We start from the raw sequence: 22,059 nt of genomic DNA, 5'->3' as shown, positions 1-22,059 counted from the left end.
GACGAGTGATATCATGTTGAACAGCAGCAGAACAAATGGATGCTAAGTGAGGGTAATTCCAGGTATAAATGTTAACATTTGGCATGCACAGGGAGGTTTGGATGAACAGATAAGTGGTTAAAATTGCCGGCTTATGGCGTCTTTTATTATACATCTGGATGTGAGTCGTTCAGCAGCACTGAAAAGCTTGATTAGAGAATATGAAGGTAAACGCAGCTTTCCTAACGTCCTCTCCTCTCCGTCAGTACTTCTCCTGCTGCGTCCTGCTGAGCCTGCTGGCCTGCTCAGTCTTCCTGCAGATCAGCAGCATCGGGAAGCTCTTCCTCATGCTCTTCATCGAGCTGCTCTACCTGCTGGTCATGGAGGTTCCCAAAGTCAGCCTCTTCGACAACCAGGACCTGCTGGTGATGGCCAACGCCGTCAACATCGTGTAAGACATAAACTGTGTGTGTGTGTGTGTGTGTGTGTGTTGTAACGACTGTAGTGATTACATCTTTGTACTGAATTTATTAATAATAATAATAATAATAATGCAAACCCAAAAAATACAATATCAGTTGCCTTTTTTTAAGGCCAGAGGCTAACACATATTAGCACATACAGTTAGATGGTAGATACTGCACATGATTCCAGGAAAATGAAAAAGCGATAGTATGCTGGAAAAACCCACACAGTTAGAGACAGATCAAATGAATACATCCCAAACAGAAACAAAACACTGTTTAATACGTTTGCTCTCAGCTGCTGCTTTAAAATGTCTAGACTGAGGATGTTTGTCTCACTGATTGTCTCTCCTCTGTTCCACCCCCCCACAGCGAGCACATGAATGGAACAAGGTGAGACTGATGGTTCCCCAAACATCACCTCCGTCGTCTGATTAAGCTAACAGCGTCATTATCACCGCGCTGGCACGAACGGTTCCATAATGACCTGCTGGAACAGATGCTAACGCTAACGAGACAAGATTTAGAGGGCAGCTTGTTTCTGTGTCACAGTGTTCTTTCCCAGCGCTTACAGAATAACTTAATGCCTGTCGGTTGAGTTGCACTTAACATAAAACATCTCAACATTATCTGTGTGTGTGTTGTGTGTGTGTGTGTGTATGTGTTGTGTGTGTTTGTGTGTGTGTGTGTTTGTGTGTCTGTGTGTGTGTGTGTTCCAGCTGCGTGATGGACTCCAAGGTTCCTCTGAAGATCATGACCCCGGTGGTCATCACGGTCTTCGTCCTCGCTCTCTACCTTCACGCGCAGCAGGTCGAGTCCACGGCCAGGCTCGACTTCCTGTGGAAACTGCAGGTGTGTGTGTGTGTGTGTGTGTGACTCCATTAAGTTTTTGAAGATTGCTGTTGGTTTAAAGGTCGCGACTCCTTTAGGGAACATCACAAGATTTGAGATTAACTACAGTAACTGGTTATCCTTCTTATTGGTCAGTTTTTTTTCACAGTATGAGTTATTTCTACCTTTTTTGAGTTATTTATTATTATTATTATTATTATTAATAATAATAACTTTAGGAATTATGAATCATTTTGAAAGGTTATTATTATTATTCTTTACTTTTATTTTATATATTTTGTATTATTAATAAACTATTGTTATTATTTATTTGTAACTTTTATTTTTTATTATTTTATTTTTGCAGTGTGTTATTTTTACTTTAGCTTCCTAAAATAGTCCTTATGTTCTTTAACGTACATGATTTGCACTGAAATAGCATTTTTTATGTTGCTTTTTTACATATTTTCTTTGTCTTTTCACTTTTTTTAAACTCTGTATTTATTACCTAAAGTGTTTTTTGTATTTTCAATATTTATGTTTTCATATTATTAAGGATTGATAATTAATGTCCATGTTTCCATACAATATTGCAACAGCATATCTCATACTGTATGGATTCCCCCCCGCCCCCACCGATTCAAAGTTCATCCAATTATCAAATCATCTGAGGAGTAAAAATATCTGAATGGACATCACAGGTATCTCTAGACCTTACTCTGAATAATTAACCTTCTGAGAACGCGACAGGACGAGTCATTAGGGTTTAACTTCATGCAGGTTTGCATTAACTTTGAAAAACAATCCATTCAACTACATCAAACCCCCGACAGGCCACGGAGGAGAAGGAGGAGATGGAGGAGCTGCAGGCCTACAACCGCCGCCTGCTGCACAACATCCTGCCCAAAGACGTGGCGGCTCACTTCCTGCAGCGCGAGCGGCGGAACGACGAGCTCTACTACCAGTCCTGCGAGTGCGTGGCCGTCATGTTCGCCTCCATCAGCAACTTCTCCGAGTTCTACGTGGAGCTGGAGGGCAACAACGAGGGGGTGGAGTGTCTGCGGCTGCTCAACGAGATCATCGCCGACTTCGACGAGGTGAGATGTGAACTAACCTGTGTGTGTGTGTGTGTGGTAAATGTCTTCATTGTCTTAACATACTGAAGCCCCCCCCCCCTGCCTCCATCAGATCATCAGTGAGGATCAGTTCCGTCAGCTGGAGAAGATCAAGACCATCGGCTCCACCTACATGGCGGCCTCGGGCCTCAACGACTCCACCTACGATAAGGTCGGCCGCTCGCACATCCGCGCCCTCGCCGACTACGCCATGAGGCTGATGGACCAGATGAAATACATCAACGAGCACTCCTTCAACAACTTCAAGATGAAAATAGGTGAGGCAGGGGGGTGCTAAGAGCTCTTCACTGGAAAGAAAAGACAAGATATACTGTATTGATCCCAATGTATGACATGTTTTCAAACCAGCAGCATGTAAACAGTGACAGCGGAACTCTGGAATGTTCAAATTGACCAATCAGAATCGAGTATTCATAGAAGCCTTGGACTGCATATTTCTTTGAGTGTTGGTTTAAAAGCTGCACTACACTTAATTGATGTCTCTTTTTGAGCGCTTGCTCGCCTTCTAGCCTTTCAATTCCTCTCCATAACCTACTTCATAATTAATCCATGTTACAGATGATTCTTTTTGAAATGATCAGTGAGTGAAGCCTCATCGGACTGGCCTTCAACATCAATAACATTCTGAAAGATGTAGAATATATTGTCAAATAATTTGTGTGCGCCTCCAAGTCCATCTGGTTTGGTTTTAAGACCTCCTGTGTCTCGTCTTTTATCTGTTAATTGTATTTTAATTTCCTCCCCCAGGTCTCAACATCGGCCCTGTGGTGGCCGGGGTGATCGGGGCCCGGAAGCCTCAGTACGATATCTGGGGGAACACGGTGAACGTGGCGAGCCGCATGGACAGCACCGGCGTACCGGAGAGGATCCAGGTGAAGTGACACTCTCTGCTGTGCCATAAATAGCATTTTAAACATGTCACTCCTCTAACTACAGTTATACAGTTAAAATAAAACGTGCTTTCATCAAAATGACTAAACCAGATGATTTTAAAGTACTTAACTTTTGAGATGCACCAGGGAAGCACAATCCTAGATAATGGCAGTGGGACGAAGGAAGGGATTCTGATTCTGATTCTGATAAAGGCCTTCCAAATGAAACGTATTTCCATCAGACGGTTTTCCAGTGAATTTAGGAATGGTTTCTGCAGCCTGAGGTCGAGCTCCACCCGACTAAAGAACTGCTTTTTCCACCAGGCTGTCAGGAGGCTGAACTCTCTCCCACTCCGTCCATAACCCTACACCTGTTGGACCTGGACTTAAAAAGTCCCCCCCCCACACACAAACACAGAGACAGAGGCAGACACACAGCACCAGACACACAGCTATGGACAATCATTTGCACTAGTGTCATATATTCATCTTCATCCGTTTTATTATGTTTGTATTATTGATGCCTCTTAATGTGGGAATTTGTATATACATGTCTGCGTTTCATTATGTATTTTTTAGATATTTAAATCCTATTCCTCAGCATTTATCTACACAGAGCCCAGTTGACAGATTCAAATTAAAAAACTGTCACTCAAAATCTACCTTTATCAGCGGCCTTCAATTTTACTTTGTCCCCTCCTTTTTTTGCCTGAAGTTAAAAACATTAAAGACCCTGGAACAATCTCAGCACACCTAGTTTTGGAAAGTCATAATATTCAGAATAAATGTAGTAATTAAATCCGTGTACAGAGTTCAGGGCTGCTGTCATTTGTGCCATTTTGGAATTAGCATGAAGCTAATTTGGTCAAAAATTAGAAATGAATCTGAGGTGCCTGAGCTCTGCAAACCTGCCCTTCAGACCCGGCTGACGGCTGGAGGTGTAAAAAGGCTAACCAGTTAATGAAATGTTAATTAAAAATGGCCGTATTGGTTTTGCTCGGATCAGATGTGAAATCATTAAAGCCCAAAACTCAAAGCTGCTTCAAACGCAGATGGAAACGTTTAATTTCATCTCCACTGCATCTTCTGAAAAACCATTTAGCAAATATGCACCAGTGCTCCCTCATGAGCATGAAATACACTGTGAATGTAAATCCATTTCCTCCATTGGTGGGAAATATAATTCAGTATTCACATACAAACGAGCAGCGAACTTCAGAGCTCCAAGGGGCTTTTATTCTGCTAGTCATTATTTTCACAGGTCAGAGTGATTAATGAAGCAGAAATAATCACATTATATGCTTATTTTTTTAACCAATAATACCATTTAAAATAAGTTATCGTAAATCATTTAGCTCAACATGCATACTGTACCTAATGTGAAGCAAAAACGTGGAGGAATTGTACATGTAATTTAAATTCATACTTTTTTTAACCACAATTTGAGTTTTTGGAACCTTTTATATTTTGTTAAATTGAGAAAATGATAAATGATTGCTGATTAATTTGTGTTTTTGTTGTTTTTAATGACCGTAATCCTGCTAATAACCCCATTTTTAAAATATAAGAGTAATCTGATTACATATTTTTGTGTTTACCTGTAAGAGAACATGGCTACCTTTTTTTAATACCGTCGCACAAGCCTGGTAATAATGTCATTTTCTGGAGGCTAATCACCAAATAAATGCTGACTGTGAATCTGTAGGTGCTAAACAAAGCCTTAATAATTCTAAAAACATAAAAAAGTGAATTAAAAATAATCCATTCCCCCCCTCCCCCCCCCCCCCCCCCCCCCCCCCCAGGTGACGGCGGACCTGTACCAGGTGCTGAGCTCCTATAACTACACACTGGAATACAGAGGGCTGGTCACAGTGAAGGGCAAAGGGGAGATGATGACCTACTTCCTCACCAGTGGACCCCCGCCGTGCAGTTAACCTCTACCAAGTGACAGACAGACACACTGGGGTCGGCGCCTTAAACCCCCTCCCCGCCTCCAGCAGGCTCACAGACCCTACGGCGGACTGAGACTAAAATACATTTAAAAAAGCGCAGATTCTCAAAAACCCTGCTGAGGCCACGGCAGGGGACGGATGAGGAAGATCATCCCGAGGCTTAAAGCCAGCGCAGGAGACTCTGTGAAGGAGGAGAGGCGGCCATTGAGACCAAAGATGTCCAATGTCCAATCAGAGCATCAGATGTTAGGGGGAATATCCCTTTGCTTTCAGATTTTACAGACGGTTTTGGGACAAACCTGCCATTCCCTGTCTTTCAATCTCTGCCTTTCCCCCCCCTGCTGACACACAGACGGTTTTATGTGAATGAGTTTATGTTACAACACATTTCTGTCCATGTCGTCGTGGTACAACGTGTGGACACTCAGCCCGGCACCGCAGCACCCCTCCCCTCCCTTCAATATCTGATCACAAACGGTACAGAAAGGCGGTGGAAAACGCTCCCCGGTGTTAGCGGCACGCTTCTCCGTTTAAAGTCCGAAACCACAGCAACATCAGCGGACACACCGAACACAAAGAGGATGTCAAAGAAGAGCTTTTTATTTCTAAATCTTCGACATTTTGTATTCTGACGCCAGAACACCAAACCCTACCAGATATTTTAAGATTCTATATTTTGTACATTAATATATTAGAGAGCTACCTATAAACACCAATGTGTATTCCAGATGTACATACATGCATCCTGTCGGGGCTTCACAAGCGGTCGCCCCGGTCTTAGCGTATAGCGCCACAGCTAATGTGTCATTCAGCTTCAGCGGGTTGGTTATCTTCCCGCTCTTTTTTCACAGAATTTTGCAAATCCTATCTGCAGGAAGTTAAACATTTGCAGGCAAGATGGCGGTTCACGTCAAACCGAGTGAGTGCATACTTTGAATGACACACTAAAGGACGCTGGTGCATCTGTGTTGTTGCACTCCAGTGCTTTTGAGCCGTCCACTTTTTTGCTACATCGCTCCACAAACCCCCCCTTTTATTGCTTGCTCAATCAGATGGTACGACCCAATGAATGTCCAATGATCTCCGATGAGGCCTTTACTATGAACTGTACGCTGACGGCGGGGGTGACGCTCATCCTGTGGACGGGGACAGGCGAGCCCATGTGGAAATGTGCCCTTTTTTCCTGCTGGTTTTTCTTTGTCTTTGTTATCCAATCAGAGCAGTTTCCTTCAGTATTACAGCGTCACTCTACATGTCATCAAACGAAACTCGCAGAGATTTTATTTGTTGTTACCAAACACTACAGCTGGTTCTGTTTGTCTTGGCTCAGTCACAGCACAGGAAGCAGTTCAATGTCTGGAAAGAGTGTCAGGTTTCTGAAATAAATGACAGAGAAATACAGCACATTTGAGACTAAAGAGTAAAGGATTTGTCCATGTCCATCATCAAAGGTGTAGAAAAGTATTGTGGGATTAACTAAATTAATTAGTGACTCAAACAGAAGAAATTCAGCATTAATTCAGGTTAAAAACACATGTGGTTTGCTGTGTTAGAGTATTTATTTACTGGGATAACTGCAGTGTACGGAGCCCTAAATGTGTAACTAAGGTAAGTTCATATGTTTTTAAATAGTGTCCATTAATACATTTGGAATAGTCGTTAGCAATCAATTAAAGTAGTTGAATTAGAATTAAAATGATGCACAAAAAGCTAACCTAAAATATAAATACATGAAAAAGATAATTAAGCATTAAATGATAATTAAATATGGAAATTATAATTTGAAAAGCCCACAGAAACTGCAGGACAAACACACTGCAGCTGCTGCTAAGAATATATAACAAAAACGTTTCAAATGTTTTAATTCATGATTTAAAATTAGAATATATTTATGTTATTTATCAATTAAGCATCGACAGTTAGAGTACAATATTCAGAGTAGATTGCTCCATTTTATTTTTTGAATCCCCAATCCTTACAAACTGCCCTGCGATGGAAGGTTGTTTTAATTGCTAAACCAATTAAGCTCTGTGGTACGATACATGGAGTTAACAGGCCACACCTTGATGATTTTGATCCTTTCATGGGATAAATAAAATATACACATTAGCAAAACTCTTGGTGATTTTGCATTTGGTCTCCAGTTCTAAAAGTGAAAGAGAAATCTGACATTTGCTCCAGACGTTTGCTGCTTTGAGACCGAGGAATGAAATGAACTTTGCACTCTGTTCCGTTAACGTACTGTAACCCAGGAACCATTACCACACACCACTACCAGTCGTTCTGCGCCCATGTGAGCCCTTCTTTCCTACTCTTTACTGTGCAGAAACGTGCCATTAGCAAGCACAAATGGTTGGAGATGAGGTGAAGCTGTAAGCTGTATTCTTTCTTCAGTTGGAGGAGCTCGTCTGCTCGTCTGCTCTTCGTTTCTCCAGATAAAATCGAGTCTGTGACAGAACATCTTCAGGGTCAAAACCATGGGTTGTTTTTTGTTGTCATGCCAAACACTATGCTCTTTTTTTTTTTTTACAGTCAAATAAACTGCTGAGATGTTTCACAGGTACAGGGTTTCCTCTGGATTATTTCCCCTGGTTGCTCACTAACAGATTTAGATGGTTGCCTGCCTGCTTTGTGCATAAAAGCTCATCTTTGATCCCTAACAGAAAAGCAAAGGTATGTGAACACACTGTGGTTTGGGAACCAAGCTAACATCCAGGGACACATTTATTCTGCAGCGTGCACGGATATTTTAAAATGAGAATGCCTCCAATTCAAACACAGCCAGGTCCATCTATCTATGCTCAAATATCACACACAGTATGGATGTACAGCGTCACATACTTCTGGCCTTTTGGCATTTTTAGTGTTAAGTATCAGTGGTGGAAGAAGATATTTAACCTGAGTAAAAAATATCAAGTTAATAAATATAAACTCTTAGCAGTGAAAGTCCGGCTTTTAAAACACAAGTATTGAAATCCAAATCAACTGGAAGTACCACAAATAAAGCACTCCCTATGTTTGGTTGCACCTTTCAGAATAATTTATGTTAAAAACTGCATTATGATTATTGATGCATCTACGTTTTCATAACAGCTGGAACACGTAGAGCTAATATTGTGTCTGATTGTTTTTGTATACTGAATGTACTCTTTCAAGGACAGAGGAGCACATGATAACAAAGTGAGTAACAGTAGATATGGCAGGATGTATGATTACCTAGAGGAGAGGAATGATGAGAAGCGTGACACACTGTTTTAGGCACATGATAGCTAAAGTATCATACCTTAAAAATACTTCTTAATTATTAATAGTGAGGTATATCTTGTAGCGATGTTTGTGAAGATGATGAAGAAGACTCCGGAGACACCAGCTTGTATATAACAAGGTTTATTACCACAGCATCGTATCATACACCAACACGGGCGATACGAGGTCCCCAGAGCCAATTGTGGAAGTCCCCCCGAACTGTCTGTGTGCATACCATTTATAGGAGAACATGTGTGTGCGTGTCCAATGTGTGTGTGTGTGCTCACAGGAGGTAATCAATGACAATGTATGCCTCACTAAGTGACATGTGTCTGTTCATAGGGGCCCCTAACGTATTTCGGAGGTTATTATAACATCTGACTGCCCACCATATGGCCCCTGAACGACATCTTCTCCATGACCTCAGAGAGTAACTGAACAGATGTGATTCACCACAATAGTACTTAATAAGTTCTGCAGTAAATACTGTAAACTTCACTCCACTGTAGTAGGAAGCTTTCACTCAGAACAGTTGGCAGCATAGGGACGTCACTAGGACACACTTTGTACCTGATAGGCTAAGGGGGCGGGACATCTCTAAGCGGTTGACCAATCACAACCGAGACGGCCAGATAACCAATCAGAGCAGACTGGGCTCTGGATTCAGACGGAGGGTGAAAAGAGTTGCTGTAGCACAGGCAGTATGAGAAAAATAAAGAGCTTTTGAACGTTAAAGCATGGAGACATGTCCCAGGAGAGACATCACATACAAATATGAAGCTGAGAATGAGCAGAATATGTAATAAATGAAGTGCGACAGTGTTCAAAAGCCCTCAGTATGAGCTGACCTCACATGTTCACGTAGCTCACCAACAGATGGCAGCAGCACTACGTCACTGTGGTTTAAAACCATGGAGGTCCTTTGTCTTCTCCTCCTCATCATTTCTGTTTCTATGTGATGGAAGAGCGGGAAGCAGCATGCTAATCTGCTGATTAACACCCCGAGTGTTACCTCGTCTATTCCAGTTTTAATATGTGTGTTTATATAGGAGTCATTACACCAGGGATTAATGACGGGGTTTTGGGTGATTAAATAAACTTGTTAGCAGCAGTGCTGGACAGCTATTTAAATGAAATGATCTCCATTTAAATTAAGTATCTTTAGGATTATTAAATGAGTAAAGGTCCAATATACTGCAGGCGCCTCTCCGGGAAACTACAGCAAATACAATCCTCATTTTTAACGATTCTGACCTTTTCAGAAAAATCCTCCCTGAGTGAGTGCCACAGAAACACAATCACTGCTGACATTCACCTGTTGCATGTTGGGTAGGATTTGTGTTTCAAGTATTCAATTTACACCTTCAGCTGTTATTTGTCATGAAAATCTACATCTGGAGGAAATTGCTGTTCCTTATAATGAGACTCCAGCAAATAACATCCATTAGAATCATGTTCATAATACCTCTTGTAGCATTACCTGAGCGGCCTCTGATCACGAGGCAAACCGCTGGAGGCTGCAGCTCTTAAGGTTAGCTAAATGTGTTCATTACATTATATCCCCTCCTTATCACAGGATGCTTTGAATCCTCATCCCTTTTTTTTTTTTCAGAAACACAGCATCAGATCTCATCCCACAGCTCATTAAGCCCCGATGAAAGGACCACAATCAGTGTCAAAGAAAAGGGATGTCATTGTTATGGTAATGTCCAAGATGTCTTTAATGCTCCATGGTCGAGTTCAGAGACAATTACAGGAGGAGATATGATTCAAGTGGGTTTAAGAGGAGCATATCGCAGAAACAAACCTTAGATATGCCTTCAATCCGGTTTTTACAACACATTATTTCCTCAATTTGACATCAGATGTTATGTTAGACACCTTGTCTTGTAACTGGATGTTTAAAGAGGCATTGTTTCCACTTAAGGTTCAAATAAAAAAGCAGGAAAATTAGTAAAAAAAAAACATACTTTAAAAAAAATGATCACATTCATTTTCGACCAAACACAGATTTTCAGTAACGGCTGCAGAAAAGAGGAGAATGTGAAACAGAGCCAGTGGAGGGGGTCCGAGCCATGTTGTGAAAAGCAGCGATTAGGTCATGTAGGTGTGGTGCTGCTGATGCTGTTGGAAATAACATTCAGAGAGCCGGGTGAATCATACCAAGTGTCCCAGGACAGATGTGTAGTGCAGATGCCAGATGGATGTGGAGCTGAGCTGCATAGCTATTCTCCCTTTTCACTTTTAACATTTTCCAGAGGAGACGTTATGACGCTACTGGCACGACAGTCGTGCTTCTCATGAACAATAAAAACTCCAGCTCTTTGCGGGCATTTGTTGAACTGCCACAGGAATTCCTTCCATAATTCCCAGAACAATTCTTAAACTGCCTAACAACGATAAACGTGGCATCTACGCACTTTAAAGGGGCCCTATTCTGCTCATCGTGAGGTTCACACTTTATTTTGTTCCTCTACGGTTACAGGGTTACTTCCTTAATGTTTAAAAACTGCTTTAGTTTTCCCCAAGTCTGCTCTGAGTGGTTGGTGATTAGAGATGTCCTGCCCCTTAGCCTATCGTCCAATGTGTTAGAGCGCTAGCCAATAGAAGCGCGTGTTTTACATAATGACGTCACTATGATCCGGAAGTAAACAAAGGAGTCTAACGGAGGCGTTTGGAAGGAGGGAACTTTGAGATGTTAGCCTTTGCAGACCATTTACATGCATTAAAACCTGTATAACACACTAAAGGAAAGCACAATAGAGCCCCTTTAATAGACTGAGAGTGAGTGCTGTGATAGTATGCATCACACAGGCAGAGGGGGAGAGACTCAGTTTTTAGTCTCAGAGTGTTGGCAAACCATTTCCGACCCAAAGGATCTCGAAGAGGATCAAGCCACAGGCTGATCAGATGCTCTGAGCTGCCTCTGGCCTGGAAAACACAGCTCTGCGTCCCAGACCTGTTTATGAACACTTGACACGTGTGTGCGCTCACACTCGAGTGCCTGCAGACTGTTTGTGTGTAAACTGGAGCAGGAGGTGCTTCAGGAAAACTGAACAAGTCATCCAACATCACACACCTCGACCACATGTCACTGAATCAGTCGGTTAATAAATAGCAAAAAATGACACATCTGGAAAACAATACTGGCATTGGCTCCTGAACACAACAATACTGAGATGAGGACCACGCGCACACGCACACACACACACGCACACACACTAACACACACAGACATACACAAGGCAGCATTGCATAGTTTAAAACCAAGATCTAAACCAGAGTCCTGCACCGCGTCGAGTACGTGAGTGAATGTAACAGGAGGAGATAAGGAGGTAATAATGAGCCCTAAATGTAAACAAAAATGAGAGATTTCAAGGTGTTTAATTTCACCTGTCCATCATGCGTCTAGGGTTACCTTAGGACTGGATATTGAACATTAATGTGTCCGTAGCGGGAGTTTCTGAAGCGCTCATGAATGTGTTTGAATTTAAAATTCTACATTTATGCTCATGAGTTTTTTCATCACTGAACTTCTATTTTCATTCCATCTTATATGTGTATTTGTTATTTTATGCACCAAAACACCTCGGCAAGTTCCCTGTAAGTTAAAACCTAGTGGAGAATTGAAACTTCTTCTGATAAAACTACATCAGATGAGCTCTAAAACCTCTGGATACACCTCTGCATGTGTGCAGAACAGGAGTGGGGGTGCAGGAGGAGAAGGAGGAGTTTGGACACATGCAGGACTCGGATTCAACTCCTGGCTGCATTGAAAGGAAGTCAAAGCAAATCATTTGATCAGACAATGGTGGGGGTGTGACGCCTTCCCAAATTAACCCATAACCTCCATGAAGGGTTCAGGCAGAACTCCTCCAAATCCTCTCTGAGATCAGTGCACTGGTGCAGCTGTTTGTCCTGGTTCCCCTTCCTGAACGTGGAGGATTGTTTGTGTGTGCGCAGTGCTGCCTCCGCTGTGTTCCAAAGGACATCTGACGGAAGACTGGTTCTCAGTGTCTCGGGTCTTGGTCAGACGTTGTAGTCCGGCGCTTTGCCCTGCGGCTGCCTCAGTCTGATCTGCAGGGTCATGAAGGCGCCCACCGCCACGTGGAAGAGGATCTGCCACATGTTCCTCAGTTCATACAGATACATGTTGGACAGGCAGATGAGTGCAAACGCCAGGAAGGACTTACTGTTCCTCCAGACGGAGAAGTAGGCAAACAGGAAGCACTGAAAGGAGAAGAGTTGCATTAGAGAAGACGTATTTCACTGGGACATGTCTCCATGCTTTAATGTTCAAAAACCCCTTTTCACCCTCTGTCTGAAACCAGAACCCATTGGCCAGCTCTGTTGTGATTTGTCAACCACTTAGAGATGTTCCGCCCCTTAGCCTATCACGTACAATGTGTGTGATGAATGAGAGAATCTTGCAGCCAGTGTTACATAATGATGTCATTATGTGCAAAAGTAAACAAAAGGAGTCCAATGGAGGAGTTTGGAGGGAGGGAACTCTGTGATTTTAGCCTTTGCAGACGTCAATTACTTCAATTCCGAAAGCATAGCCTCTTTAAGCAGTGACGTCTTCATCATGCATGTCCTTTACGGGACAATAAGCTCAGTCAGTAATTCCCCTCTGATAACGGCGCTCCTCTTCATCAGTCGACCGGCCTGCACAGCTGCATTCAGCAGAAAGCAGCTGATGGAAATGTTTTAGAGGAGGTAGTTGGGCGGCTTTTTTTTCTAATGTTAGTCTAGCTGACAGGCTGCTGAGCTGTAAAGTGCAGAGCTGTTAGTCAGCCAGTCAGCCAGTCAGCCAGTCAGCCGGTGATGGGCTGCCCTCCCCCCCCCCCACCCACCCCACCCCACAGCAGGCGATCACTTACCTGATACAGACAGGCTGCTGTGCCCAGGAAGAAGGCAATCACATAATTAAAGTCCTCGTCGTCGTTCTGCACGCAGGAAACAGAAAAGGGAATTTTTTTTAGACGATGTCTAGACGAGCCTTCAGAAAACTAACGACAAATTCATTTTTAAAATTTACTTTAATCTAAGGGACATCAAGGAGCAGAATGGACGGCATGAAGCAAAATACAAAATACAAATCCTCTGGTAGTTTATTTGTGAACCTAAAGTAGGGGCACACTTCCTGTCAGTTATATTCTGTCATTGCACGAGAGAAACTAAAATGATGCACGACAGAAGCTGAGTCAGAGAGCGCCTCTGTAAAGTGAGATTGATGCAACCAGCAGACAGGTTGGAAAAGCTTTTGACAGATTGTTTTACTTTTTCCTGATTTTTCAAATAAGTTTGACATTGATCTTTGTTTCAAATCTGTCTGAACATCTGCCTGCCGTCATCCAACGCACCTCGTCGCCTGAGTTTGTTATGATTGACAGCCGAAGCTAAGGAAATAAATCAGAGGTCACAGGGAGACAGAACCGATGTGACAACCTCTGGGAGACCGTTTTAAACAATTAAAAAGTGCACAAACAAGAAAGCAGCCGGAAGAGGTAGAAAATGCTGATCTTGAAAGTTATTAACCAGCTTTATTTGTGACACAATTACTGTCTTGTAGTTATAGGAGCCAGAATGTACAGTTGGCGTATTGCTTTATTAATATCATTATTTGGTAATTGGCAGGAGATGTCACAGGCCGTTGTCTGTGGGAGTTTTGGAATTTTAACGAGGGTGAGCCTAGCTCTGATATCTTCTGTCGCTCATATGGTCCGACTTCAGTTCTTGTTGGTTTAATTTGTGAAACATGTTTAACCTGAACTTCGGCACGGACTCTTCTATGGGACAGCGATGAGCCTGGTCTTAATTCATAAAGGAATTCGACCACCACAGTAAAAACTACAGTGATTCATGGCACAAGTTGAACTACAGGGAGGCTTTGTGAACTTTAAAGGGTGCAAAGAGTTTACTTAATCCTTGTACAGATTGCTCTGCACAAATAACCTTCAGATTTTGGGTTTCTTTTGAACGGCCTGGCTGTGCTATTTGACTTTATTTTGGCACACACAGATAAAAAAGAAATCCAAGGTCATAGGAAAACCAGAACTCCACAGTTTGAATGCTCTCCTTTTGGTGCTCACCTGCATTATGCTCTCTATAGCGTGCACCCCCCGCAGCAGGTTGAGGCCCCCACAGAGGACGCTGAGCACACAGGAGACGATGCCGGGGAGCGTCACCGGGTCCAGCATCTGTGTGGGAGCTGCAAGAAAGAAAGGACACCGCATTATTACAGGCTAAACACAATCTGCATGACAAATGAACTACAAAAACATGAAGAATGATCTCCTTTCCAGAGGATAAAACAGACATTTCCTGAGCTGTCATTACTTATGAAGACTATAATGTGCAGGATAAAGGAATAAATCCTTGGACAGCAAAGATAAGCCACACATTCCCTGCTTTTTAAATCTTCTCACAACTTCAAAATATATTCTGGCACAGTAAAGAGAGAGTGATGCATCGCTGTTATGAATTAGCATACTTCCTCCCTCAGGATGAAATGATTTATGTTCTCCGGAAAACTCAGAGTGGCAAGGGCAACCAACAGAGAGCGAACAAAGCGTGGAGAGCAGGATGTCAGGAGGAACACGGCAGCTCCCAGTGACCCAGGGAGGCACCGCTTAGCCTGGGGGTGGGGGCTGAGGTGTGACGGTATGAGAGGCCGAGACACAGAGCAGCAGTGGAGCCGCCCGACTGAGCGAAGGGGTTTCTGAACACAACTCTTTTCCGTTGATGCACTCAATTACAATACAGGACGGAAAAATACACCTTCTATGCTGCACCTTTAAACAGAACCAAGAGCACTTGGAAGAGCCTAGAAGTTTTGTGTGAACTGGTCCTGAACTGTACGAAGGTGCCACAGAACAGGTCCTTTACTGCTGCAGTATATAATACATCATTGTGAGGAAATCACCCGTGACCCTTCTGTGTCATTGCGTTACAAGGACCAATGTCACTCCTGTTAATTAGTGGCCATAATGAGAGCAAGATAAGATAGCACGTTATTGATCCCCAGAAGGGAAATGAGGTATTATAAGTGTGTGTGTGTGTGTGTGTGTGTGTGTGTGTGTGTGTGTGTGTGTGTGTGTGTGTGTGTGTGTGTGTGTGTGTGTGTGTGTGTGTGTGTGTGTGTGTGTGTGTGGCTGCAGCTCATGTCCTACCGATGCCTTCGTATTTGGAGGATTTGTGCGGCGAGAACCCGTTGACGCTGCGCAGGTCGTCCGCAGAGAGCTGGTACGGCGGCCGCAGCTTGATCTCCGTCTGCATGTCGGACAGGTTGATCTTGGTGGAGAGCGAGCGCGGGCTGTTGTAGCGCTGCTTCGTCTTCTGGATGAAGGTGTCTGATGGAGGTAGAAGTTAGGCGATAACACAGGGGGGCAAAATAAGGGAGGGACACAGATAGCTTGTATGATAAAAAATAATAATAATAATAAAGATTTCTCAGAATCAGAAAACAAGAAATGTTATTCAGGTCCCACGCTGATAATAATAATACATGATTAACGGGATTTCAAATTAAAAAGAGTTAAAATAGGCAAGAGAAATAACTCTAATTAATTAATTATAATAATGAATAAAATAAATTAGAGAACGTAACAATAAGTTTGAATGAATAAAACTATTTAAATCACTCATTCAATAGTTCAGAAATAAAGCAGTCAACAGATTATGTCTATGATTGATCTATTTTTGATGTCAAACACTTTCTGGTTTTAGCTTTTAAATTGAGAGAATTTTTAAATGATTTGAATTTAAATATCTGTGGGTTTGAGATATTAAGTCTGAAAAGTATCTGAAATGCGTTTTTTAAACACAGTGCAGCTCACCGAATTCAATGAAGGAGTACGGCCGCACGGCGTTTTTGATTCGCTTTGGGTCATAGGTGACGATGAACTCCTTCTGCAGCTCGTCCAGGAAGCAGAAGGCGAGCACGTTGGGGTAGCTGGCGGTGCACACCATCAAGTATCCGACACCCAGCGCGCTAGTAAAACTGAAACACACACACACACACACACACACACTACTGGTTTTAATTCACTGCACTCCTTTCTCGTGACAGAAACCCTGGGAACTTGTAATTAGGACACCAGGCTGAATACTCAGCGGATAATAAAAGAAAAACCCAACAGCATTTTCATTCGGCTGGCTGCTGCCGCTCTAAACAGAGAACAAACACATTCAGGCCTAAAATTCACACAGCTAATTAAACACAATTTTACATTCACATGAACCTTGGCAGGGAATCTCTCTTTTGGCTCTCACCACGACAGCAACATCTAAATTGATGCGAAATATGTATGTCAACAAACAGCGCAGATGGATGGGAGCGTTTAGTGTCCAACAGGAAGAGGAGGCTTTGGCAGAGGAGCAGAGATGCTTCCTGAACAGAGAAAGTGTTTCAAATAGACGCAGCGATCGGACAATGGTGCTTTCAGCAATCAGGGATGGAGCTGAAATACCCCTTAGTTAAAGCACAACATCAACGTTGTTTATTTTTGTATTATTTAAGATTAAATATCTCTTTTAGGAGACAGTCCTGGCCAAGATATGCCGCACCACAGTTACAGAACACAATTAAAACAAGAAAGGAAACATATCATAGTTCAAATCTGAAAAGTCGTCCAAAAAAGCATCCACGGATTGAGTTGTCTTGTGTTCCTTAAACGTCTAAATTACTGGCTATTAACGTCACTGATTACTAATTATTATGCAGAACGACACAGCGATTATCCTCCTGCTTTCATGACAAAGACCAACAGCAGTCATCCCAGAGTATCGCAGAACAGATTAACCTGTGGCTCCAAATACCGCCTCCCTCCTCCTGACCTTTAGCGTCTTCTGACCCACTTCAAACGCTCCAGGCTCTGACTGATGAAAGAGAATCTTATCAAAGGAGATGCTGCTTTTTGTCGCTGGCTCATTGATGAGTTTCTTGTGAGTTCACGTCCTCTGTCTTAATAAGTCTAATTAGCTCTTCACAAACAGAGCTCGGGAGCGTTTCAAAGCATTTCCCAAAGCACCAGCGGGCCTTTTAGAAACAATTTGACACCTCAAATGAGGCCGTAGCTGTCAAATCACTCAAATTAAAAAGCATTTTTCCATCAAAGTTGTGTTAGAGGGTCAGAAACAGAGCAGACAAGCTGTCAGCGGCTGACAGTGTAATCACCCATGCTTGTCAAATCTATAAAGTTAAATCTCTAAACAGTACTTTGTTGAAAATATATTTCATAATAGTATAAATACCGCTGCTATGCAACAAGAACAAAGAGCTATCCACATTTCAGAGTGTATAAAGGCTTGATATACTGTGTTTATTGTGCCTGTTTGAATGATATCTTGAATATAAGGGTGACTTTAAACAACCAAACACTCGACATCTCAAGTGACCTACTTGACATTGAATGGTCCAGCCTTCAGCGTGCAGCGGTCAGGGAACTGGCCGAGTTTCTTGGAGAGCCCCTTGATGTTCTTCTTGGTTTCCTGAAGCTCTTTGTCCTGCTCGTAGTCAGTGGATGCAGAGAGAGGCAGGCCATCCCCGACCCGCACCACCGAGGCGAACAACACCATCGACATCTTACAGCTCTGGCAAACTCACTGAAGCCCTGCAGACATGAGAATTAAAGAGGGAAGAAAGCTTGTTGAGTGTGAGGCAACCATATCTGATGCTACGGTTCAATATAAGGCTCTTCATTCAAACTGTGAAGCAAGCATTTAGTTTAAATACATGTCTAAATAAAATTGGGCATGGTATAGCTGCAATAATTCTCCAAAACAAAACTGAATATCTGCCCTTATTGTGATCGTTTAACAATCGTTAAAACCAAAAACAAGATTTGATATTTCTTTATGTCATTCAGCAGCAGATTCTCTAACGTTTTTAAATGAATTTCAAAAAACAATGCTCCTTTAATGTTTGTTACTCACACTGCAGTCTGCAAAAAATGCTTATGTTTTTTATTCACACTGCAAATTCTGTGTTAAGCAACCCAATCAACTTCCTGCCTAATTGACATTTTCGCAAAATCTCTATAAAACCCGGCTGTCAAGCAAGGGATCACTGTCAATCCAGCACCAACAATTTAAATTGGAATATTCTCGTTGGTAGCAGAGAACTTTAAAACAGTGTGCAGTGAATTCTGCAATTAGGAATGCATGAGCCTGGGTATCTGGGGATGTTTTATGTCCTTTAATATTATTAATCATTGTAATAAACTGTAGCTTCTTGCCTAATCTTTACAAGCTGCTTACGCCTCAGCCGTGTCTTCCCATTGTTCCCACTGTATGAGAAAGAAGATTTCAAATGCAGGTAAATCACAAAAATCCATACGATCCCTGCGGTGTATAAATCTCAATAAAGTGTGCCATTTGACGGCCTACGTTTTAAGGAGGAGTAAAGGATCAGGGGGGTTTTATCTGTAGGGTGGTGAGTTCAACATAAATGACCCAGGGATACATTGAACACTTAGCCTTGGATAAAACAGAGCATAGCTGAGAACATAAACCATTAAAGGTCTCCTTAATGAGCCATTTAAAAGAGGACACTAAGCTGGGGAACATTATGGGATGCCAGGAACATAGACACGCCTCTTGGGCCTCACTACATGTTACTGTCAGTGGCATAATGTTAATGCCATAGACCTGTGCTGTTTTTAATAAGGATGTGGAGATGTCGGTGGTTGTGTGTCAGGACCATGGACAGCAACACAGACTGACTGAAGGGGCGTTGGGAGGAAGAAGAGGCACGACCAGATTTCAGCACACGGGTGGCAAAACATGAACATGTCTCAGCCTCATTGGTTCAGTAATAATTATTGGTTGATTAACTAAAAGAGCAGGAAGACGAAACGCCGACGGTTTCACAAAGAAAATACGTGTATGCTAGATAGCTTAGCATATAATAGAAGCCAAGGAGCAATGTTAGCTTTGTTTACATCCGTTTTAAAAACTCGTGCTATCTACACATGACACGTTTTGCATCGTTTGTTTAAAATGTAACCAGCTAGTAAATATAATAATAAAACGAGCAAACATTCGACCATGTCAGCCAGCCAGTCACTGTTAGCGGCTAACTGCTTTAGCTTCTTCACCAACGTTTCCTTACAGCTAACGTTAGCTTAGGCTGGCGAGCTAACAGCTAGCTCCTCTGCGTAGCTAAAACTCAGTAGTAAGTTATAATGAAAAATAACACACACATGTCTGACAAAGTGGGATATTTTGTGAGGGATTTAACACCTACCTAAACGAGTGTTGCATCATTTGTACATCTGAAGTAGAGCAGATGTGACACTTAGCAGAGAGAAGAGGCAGCTAGCAGCTCTGTTTACGTGGCTGCTCGCTGTGCATTGTGGGTAAAGTGGGCACGGATCACAGATTTTTTTTTTAAAGGAGGCTGATTTGTAGCTGAAGGAGAAGGACCACAATTATTTTTAAACCTTACCATACTTGTTGGGGGTTTTCCTGAGATTGTCAGGAAATTTCGGACTTTTTTCTCCAAATGATGACGTAATTCTCAGATGTCTCACTCTTTTTCTTCAGAATTCTGAGATTCACACATCAGGGTTTTTAAACTTTTGGTCATATCCCCAACATTCTTTCTCATGTGGCCCTTATCCTCTTCCTTACATTTGAATTGATTTATTATTTATATAAGTATGTATATTCTTTGTTATTTATGTGGATATGTATTTGTGCTGCTGTAACATCTACATTTTCTCTCTGGGTATATGATACCTCCCACAGTCAATGGCAGATATGAGCTAAAAATAACATTGAACTCAAGGTCATCTCAAACTGTGGACATTGCAATTGCACAGTCAGCGTCTTAAAGCTCAGACAGGACAGCATAAAACAAAACGTGCAAGCTGGTAAAAGAGATATTGCTCTGTAGAAAATACATTATATTCAAACTACTACTAGTCCAACAAGGTGGGTACACAGTAAATACTGTTCTACTGCAGTATATCTCCCTTTAACCGAGCTTGTTAATATTCATGAGCTCATTACGTTTATGATAGATTCTATGTTTCATAATTTACATTTTCATTATCTTTTTATTCTTTCCTCTCTCCCTGCTCCAGTTGCTACTTTCCCACTGGAAGCTGGCAACAAATGAGCCCCTCTCTCCGAAGCATCTGAGACCAAAATGTTTTTTATGTTAAAATTAAAATAACATAAAAGATGAATAATGAGTATCCAGAGTGTGCAGAGCATTAGTGCTCCACACAGACCTGAAATAGGCCATCTACTGACATCAGCTTTTTCTCTTTCTATTTTCATACTAGAATATGGAAGAAAACACATCTGTGGCGAGAGGAAATAAAAACAAAGCAGAGATGGTTAGTGGGCTCATCCTTCATACATGCCCATAACGTCTCCCTGTGGCTCAATGTGTGTGTGTGTGTGTGTGTGTGTGGATGATGGATGTCTGCTGCTGCTGACAGGTTGATGAATAGCCACAGGTCTCAGCGAGTGTTTAGTGCAGAGAGTGTCAGGTGTGGAGAGGCAGCGCCGTCACTCACACTGTCACAGAGGAACAGAAACACAAGCATTCAAAACGCTCTGAGAATGTCTCCTTCTCCAGATGTCATCATTATACATTTCAACTTTGAGCTTAGCAACTCTTGAGGAGTATGACAACAACTAAAAAAGTACAACTGCAGCAGAATGTCTTCAGGAATTTGACAGAAATGTATAAAAATAGATGTTTAAGGGACTACATGTTTGGGTGAGAATCAATATAAATAAATAGATAAATACTGAGATGTATTTCATGGATCCAAAACTGGGAATGTGTTATGCTACAGCAGCAGCAGGTTATTAAGGCATTGCACCGGAGATATACACCTAGAGAGCGTCAAAGATATACATGACAGAATCAGAATCCACAATCCTATATGTACTCCAGCAGTACAGCAGCAATGATTCAGTGAATGGAACCAGAGGAGACTTACTGCATATTTAATCAGAAGGCACATGTAATTAAGAGAAGTGTAACCATGAACATATAAAGTGTTGCCTGTAATGTTGACAGGTGTTCAAAAATCGTTCAGTACGACCACCACTCTATTTAGACAGTAAAACATATTTAAAACTAGCTTTGAGAACCACTGAGGCGATCATGTTCACTGAGACACAATCATCAAACTTGTTTTTTATAATCTTGCACAGATGGAGACTTGCTTTTGGTCTACAGCAGCATCAGACCGGAATATTTTGCCGCTCCGATAAACCTCACAGTGCTGAACAAGAGGGCCATCTCACGCATCGCAACCACAACAGAGCTGGATATCACACGCCTACTCAGTTAGGGCGTAGGTATAGAACATCGAAATCCAGAAGGACTCGCTTGATTCCTGCAGCCTTAAATAACAAGCCTTGCTGAGTGTATATGCCACATGTGTTGCTAACTGTTGTTGTGTTGTTGTTGTTGTTGTTGCATATTTTGTCCATGTACACTGCTGCGAAAATGACTTTCCCCCTGGGGACAATAAATCTAATCTAATCTAATAAAATGAAGCCCTTTTTTCCATGACTTCCATACTTCTTTGCATTTGTTTGTAATTGT

The 22,059-nt window shown here is 42.1% G+C and overlaps 2 protein-coding genes and 1 long non-coding RNA gene across 3 annotated transcripts in view; 2 read left to right on the top strand and 1 right to left on the bottom strand.

The window, feature by feature from the left end:
- The window catches only part of adcy5 (adenylate cyclase 5), a 66,660-nt gene extending 58,863 nt beyond the window's left edge, over positions 1–7,797 (top strand). The window contains exons 15-21 of the mRNA XM_063887520.1: positions 246–430; positions 816–836; positions 1,163–1,295; positions 2,108–2,371; positions 2,463–2,667; positions 3,158–3,282; positions 5,085–7,797. Coding sequence (XP_063743590.1) covers positions 246–430; positions 816–836; positions 1,163–1,295; positions 2,108–2,371; positions 2,463–2,667; positions 3,158–3,282; positions 5,085–5,216 — 1,065 coding nt within the window. The 3' untranslated portion in view covers positions 5,217–7,797. The remainder of the gene's footprint in view (positions 1–245; positions 431–815; positions 837–1,162; positions 1,296–2,107; positions 2,372–2,462; positions 2,668–3,157; positions 3,283–5,084) is intronic.
- A 3,212-nt stretch (positions 7,798–11,009) lies between these two features.
- On the bottom strand, positions 11,010–19,833 carry sec22a (SEC22 homolog A, vesicle trafficking protein). Its single transcript, XM_063888712.1, has 7 exons — positions 19,732–19,833; positions 17,887–18,097; positions 16,322–16,485; positions 15,656–15,835; positions 14,576–14,694; positions 13,364–13,429; positions 11,010–12,710 (listed from the first exon to the last, which is right to left on the bottom strand). The coding sequence occupies exons 2-7, from the start codon at positions 18,066–18,068 to the stop codon at positions 12,510–12,512; spliced, it is 912 nt and encodes a 303-aa protein (XP_063744782.1). The 5' UTR covers positions 18,069–18,097; positions 19,732–19,833; the 3' UTR covers positions 11,010–12,509.
- On the top strand, positions 19,184–21,780 carry LOC134867851 (uncharacterized). Its single transcript, XR_010166190.1, has 3 exons — positions 19,184–19,291; positions 20,777–20,830; positions 21,663–21,780. It is a non-coding gene; the product is annotated as an uncharacterized LOC134867851 (long non-coding RNA).
- Positions 21,781–22,059: the final 279 nt, after the last annotated feature.

This window comes from Eleginops maclovinus, chromosome 7 (assembly GCF_036324505.1).
Source record: "Eleginops maclovinus isolate JMC-PN-2008 ecotype Puerto Natales chromosome 7, JC_Emac_rtc_rv5, whole genome shotgun sequence".
NCBI lineage: Eukaryota > Metazoa > Chordata > Actinopteri > Perciformes > Eleginopidae > Eleginops > Eleginops maclovinus.
Note: the sequence above shows the minus strand (reverse complement) of the source record. Positions and strands in the feature narration are given on the sequence as shown.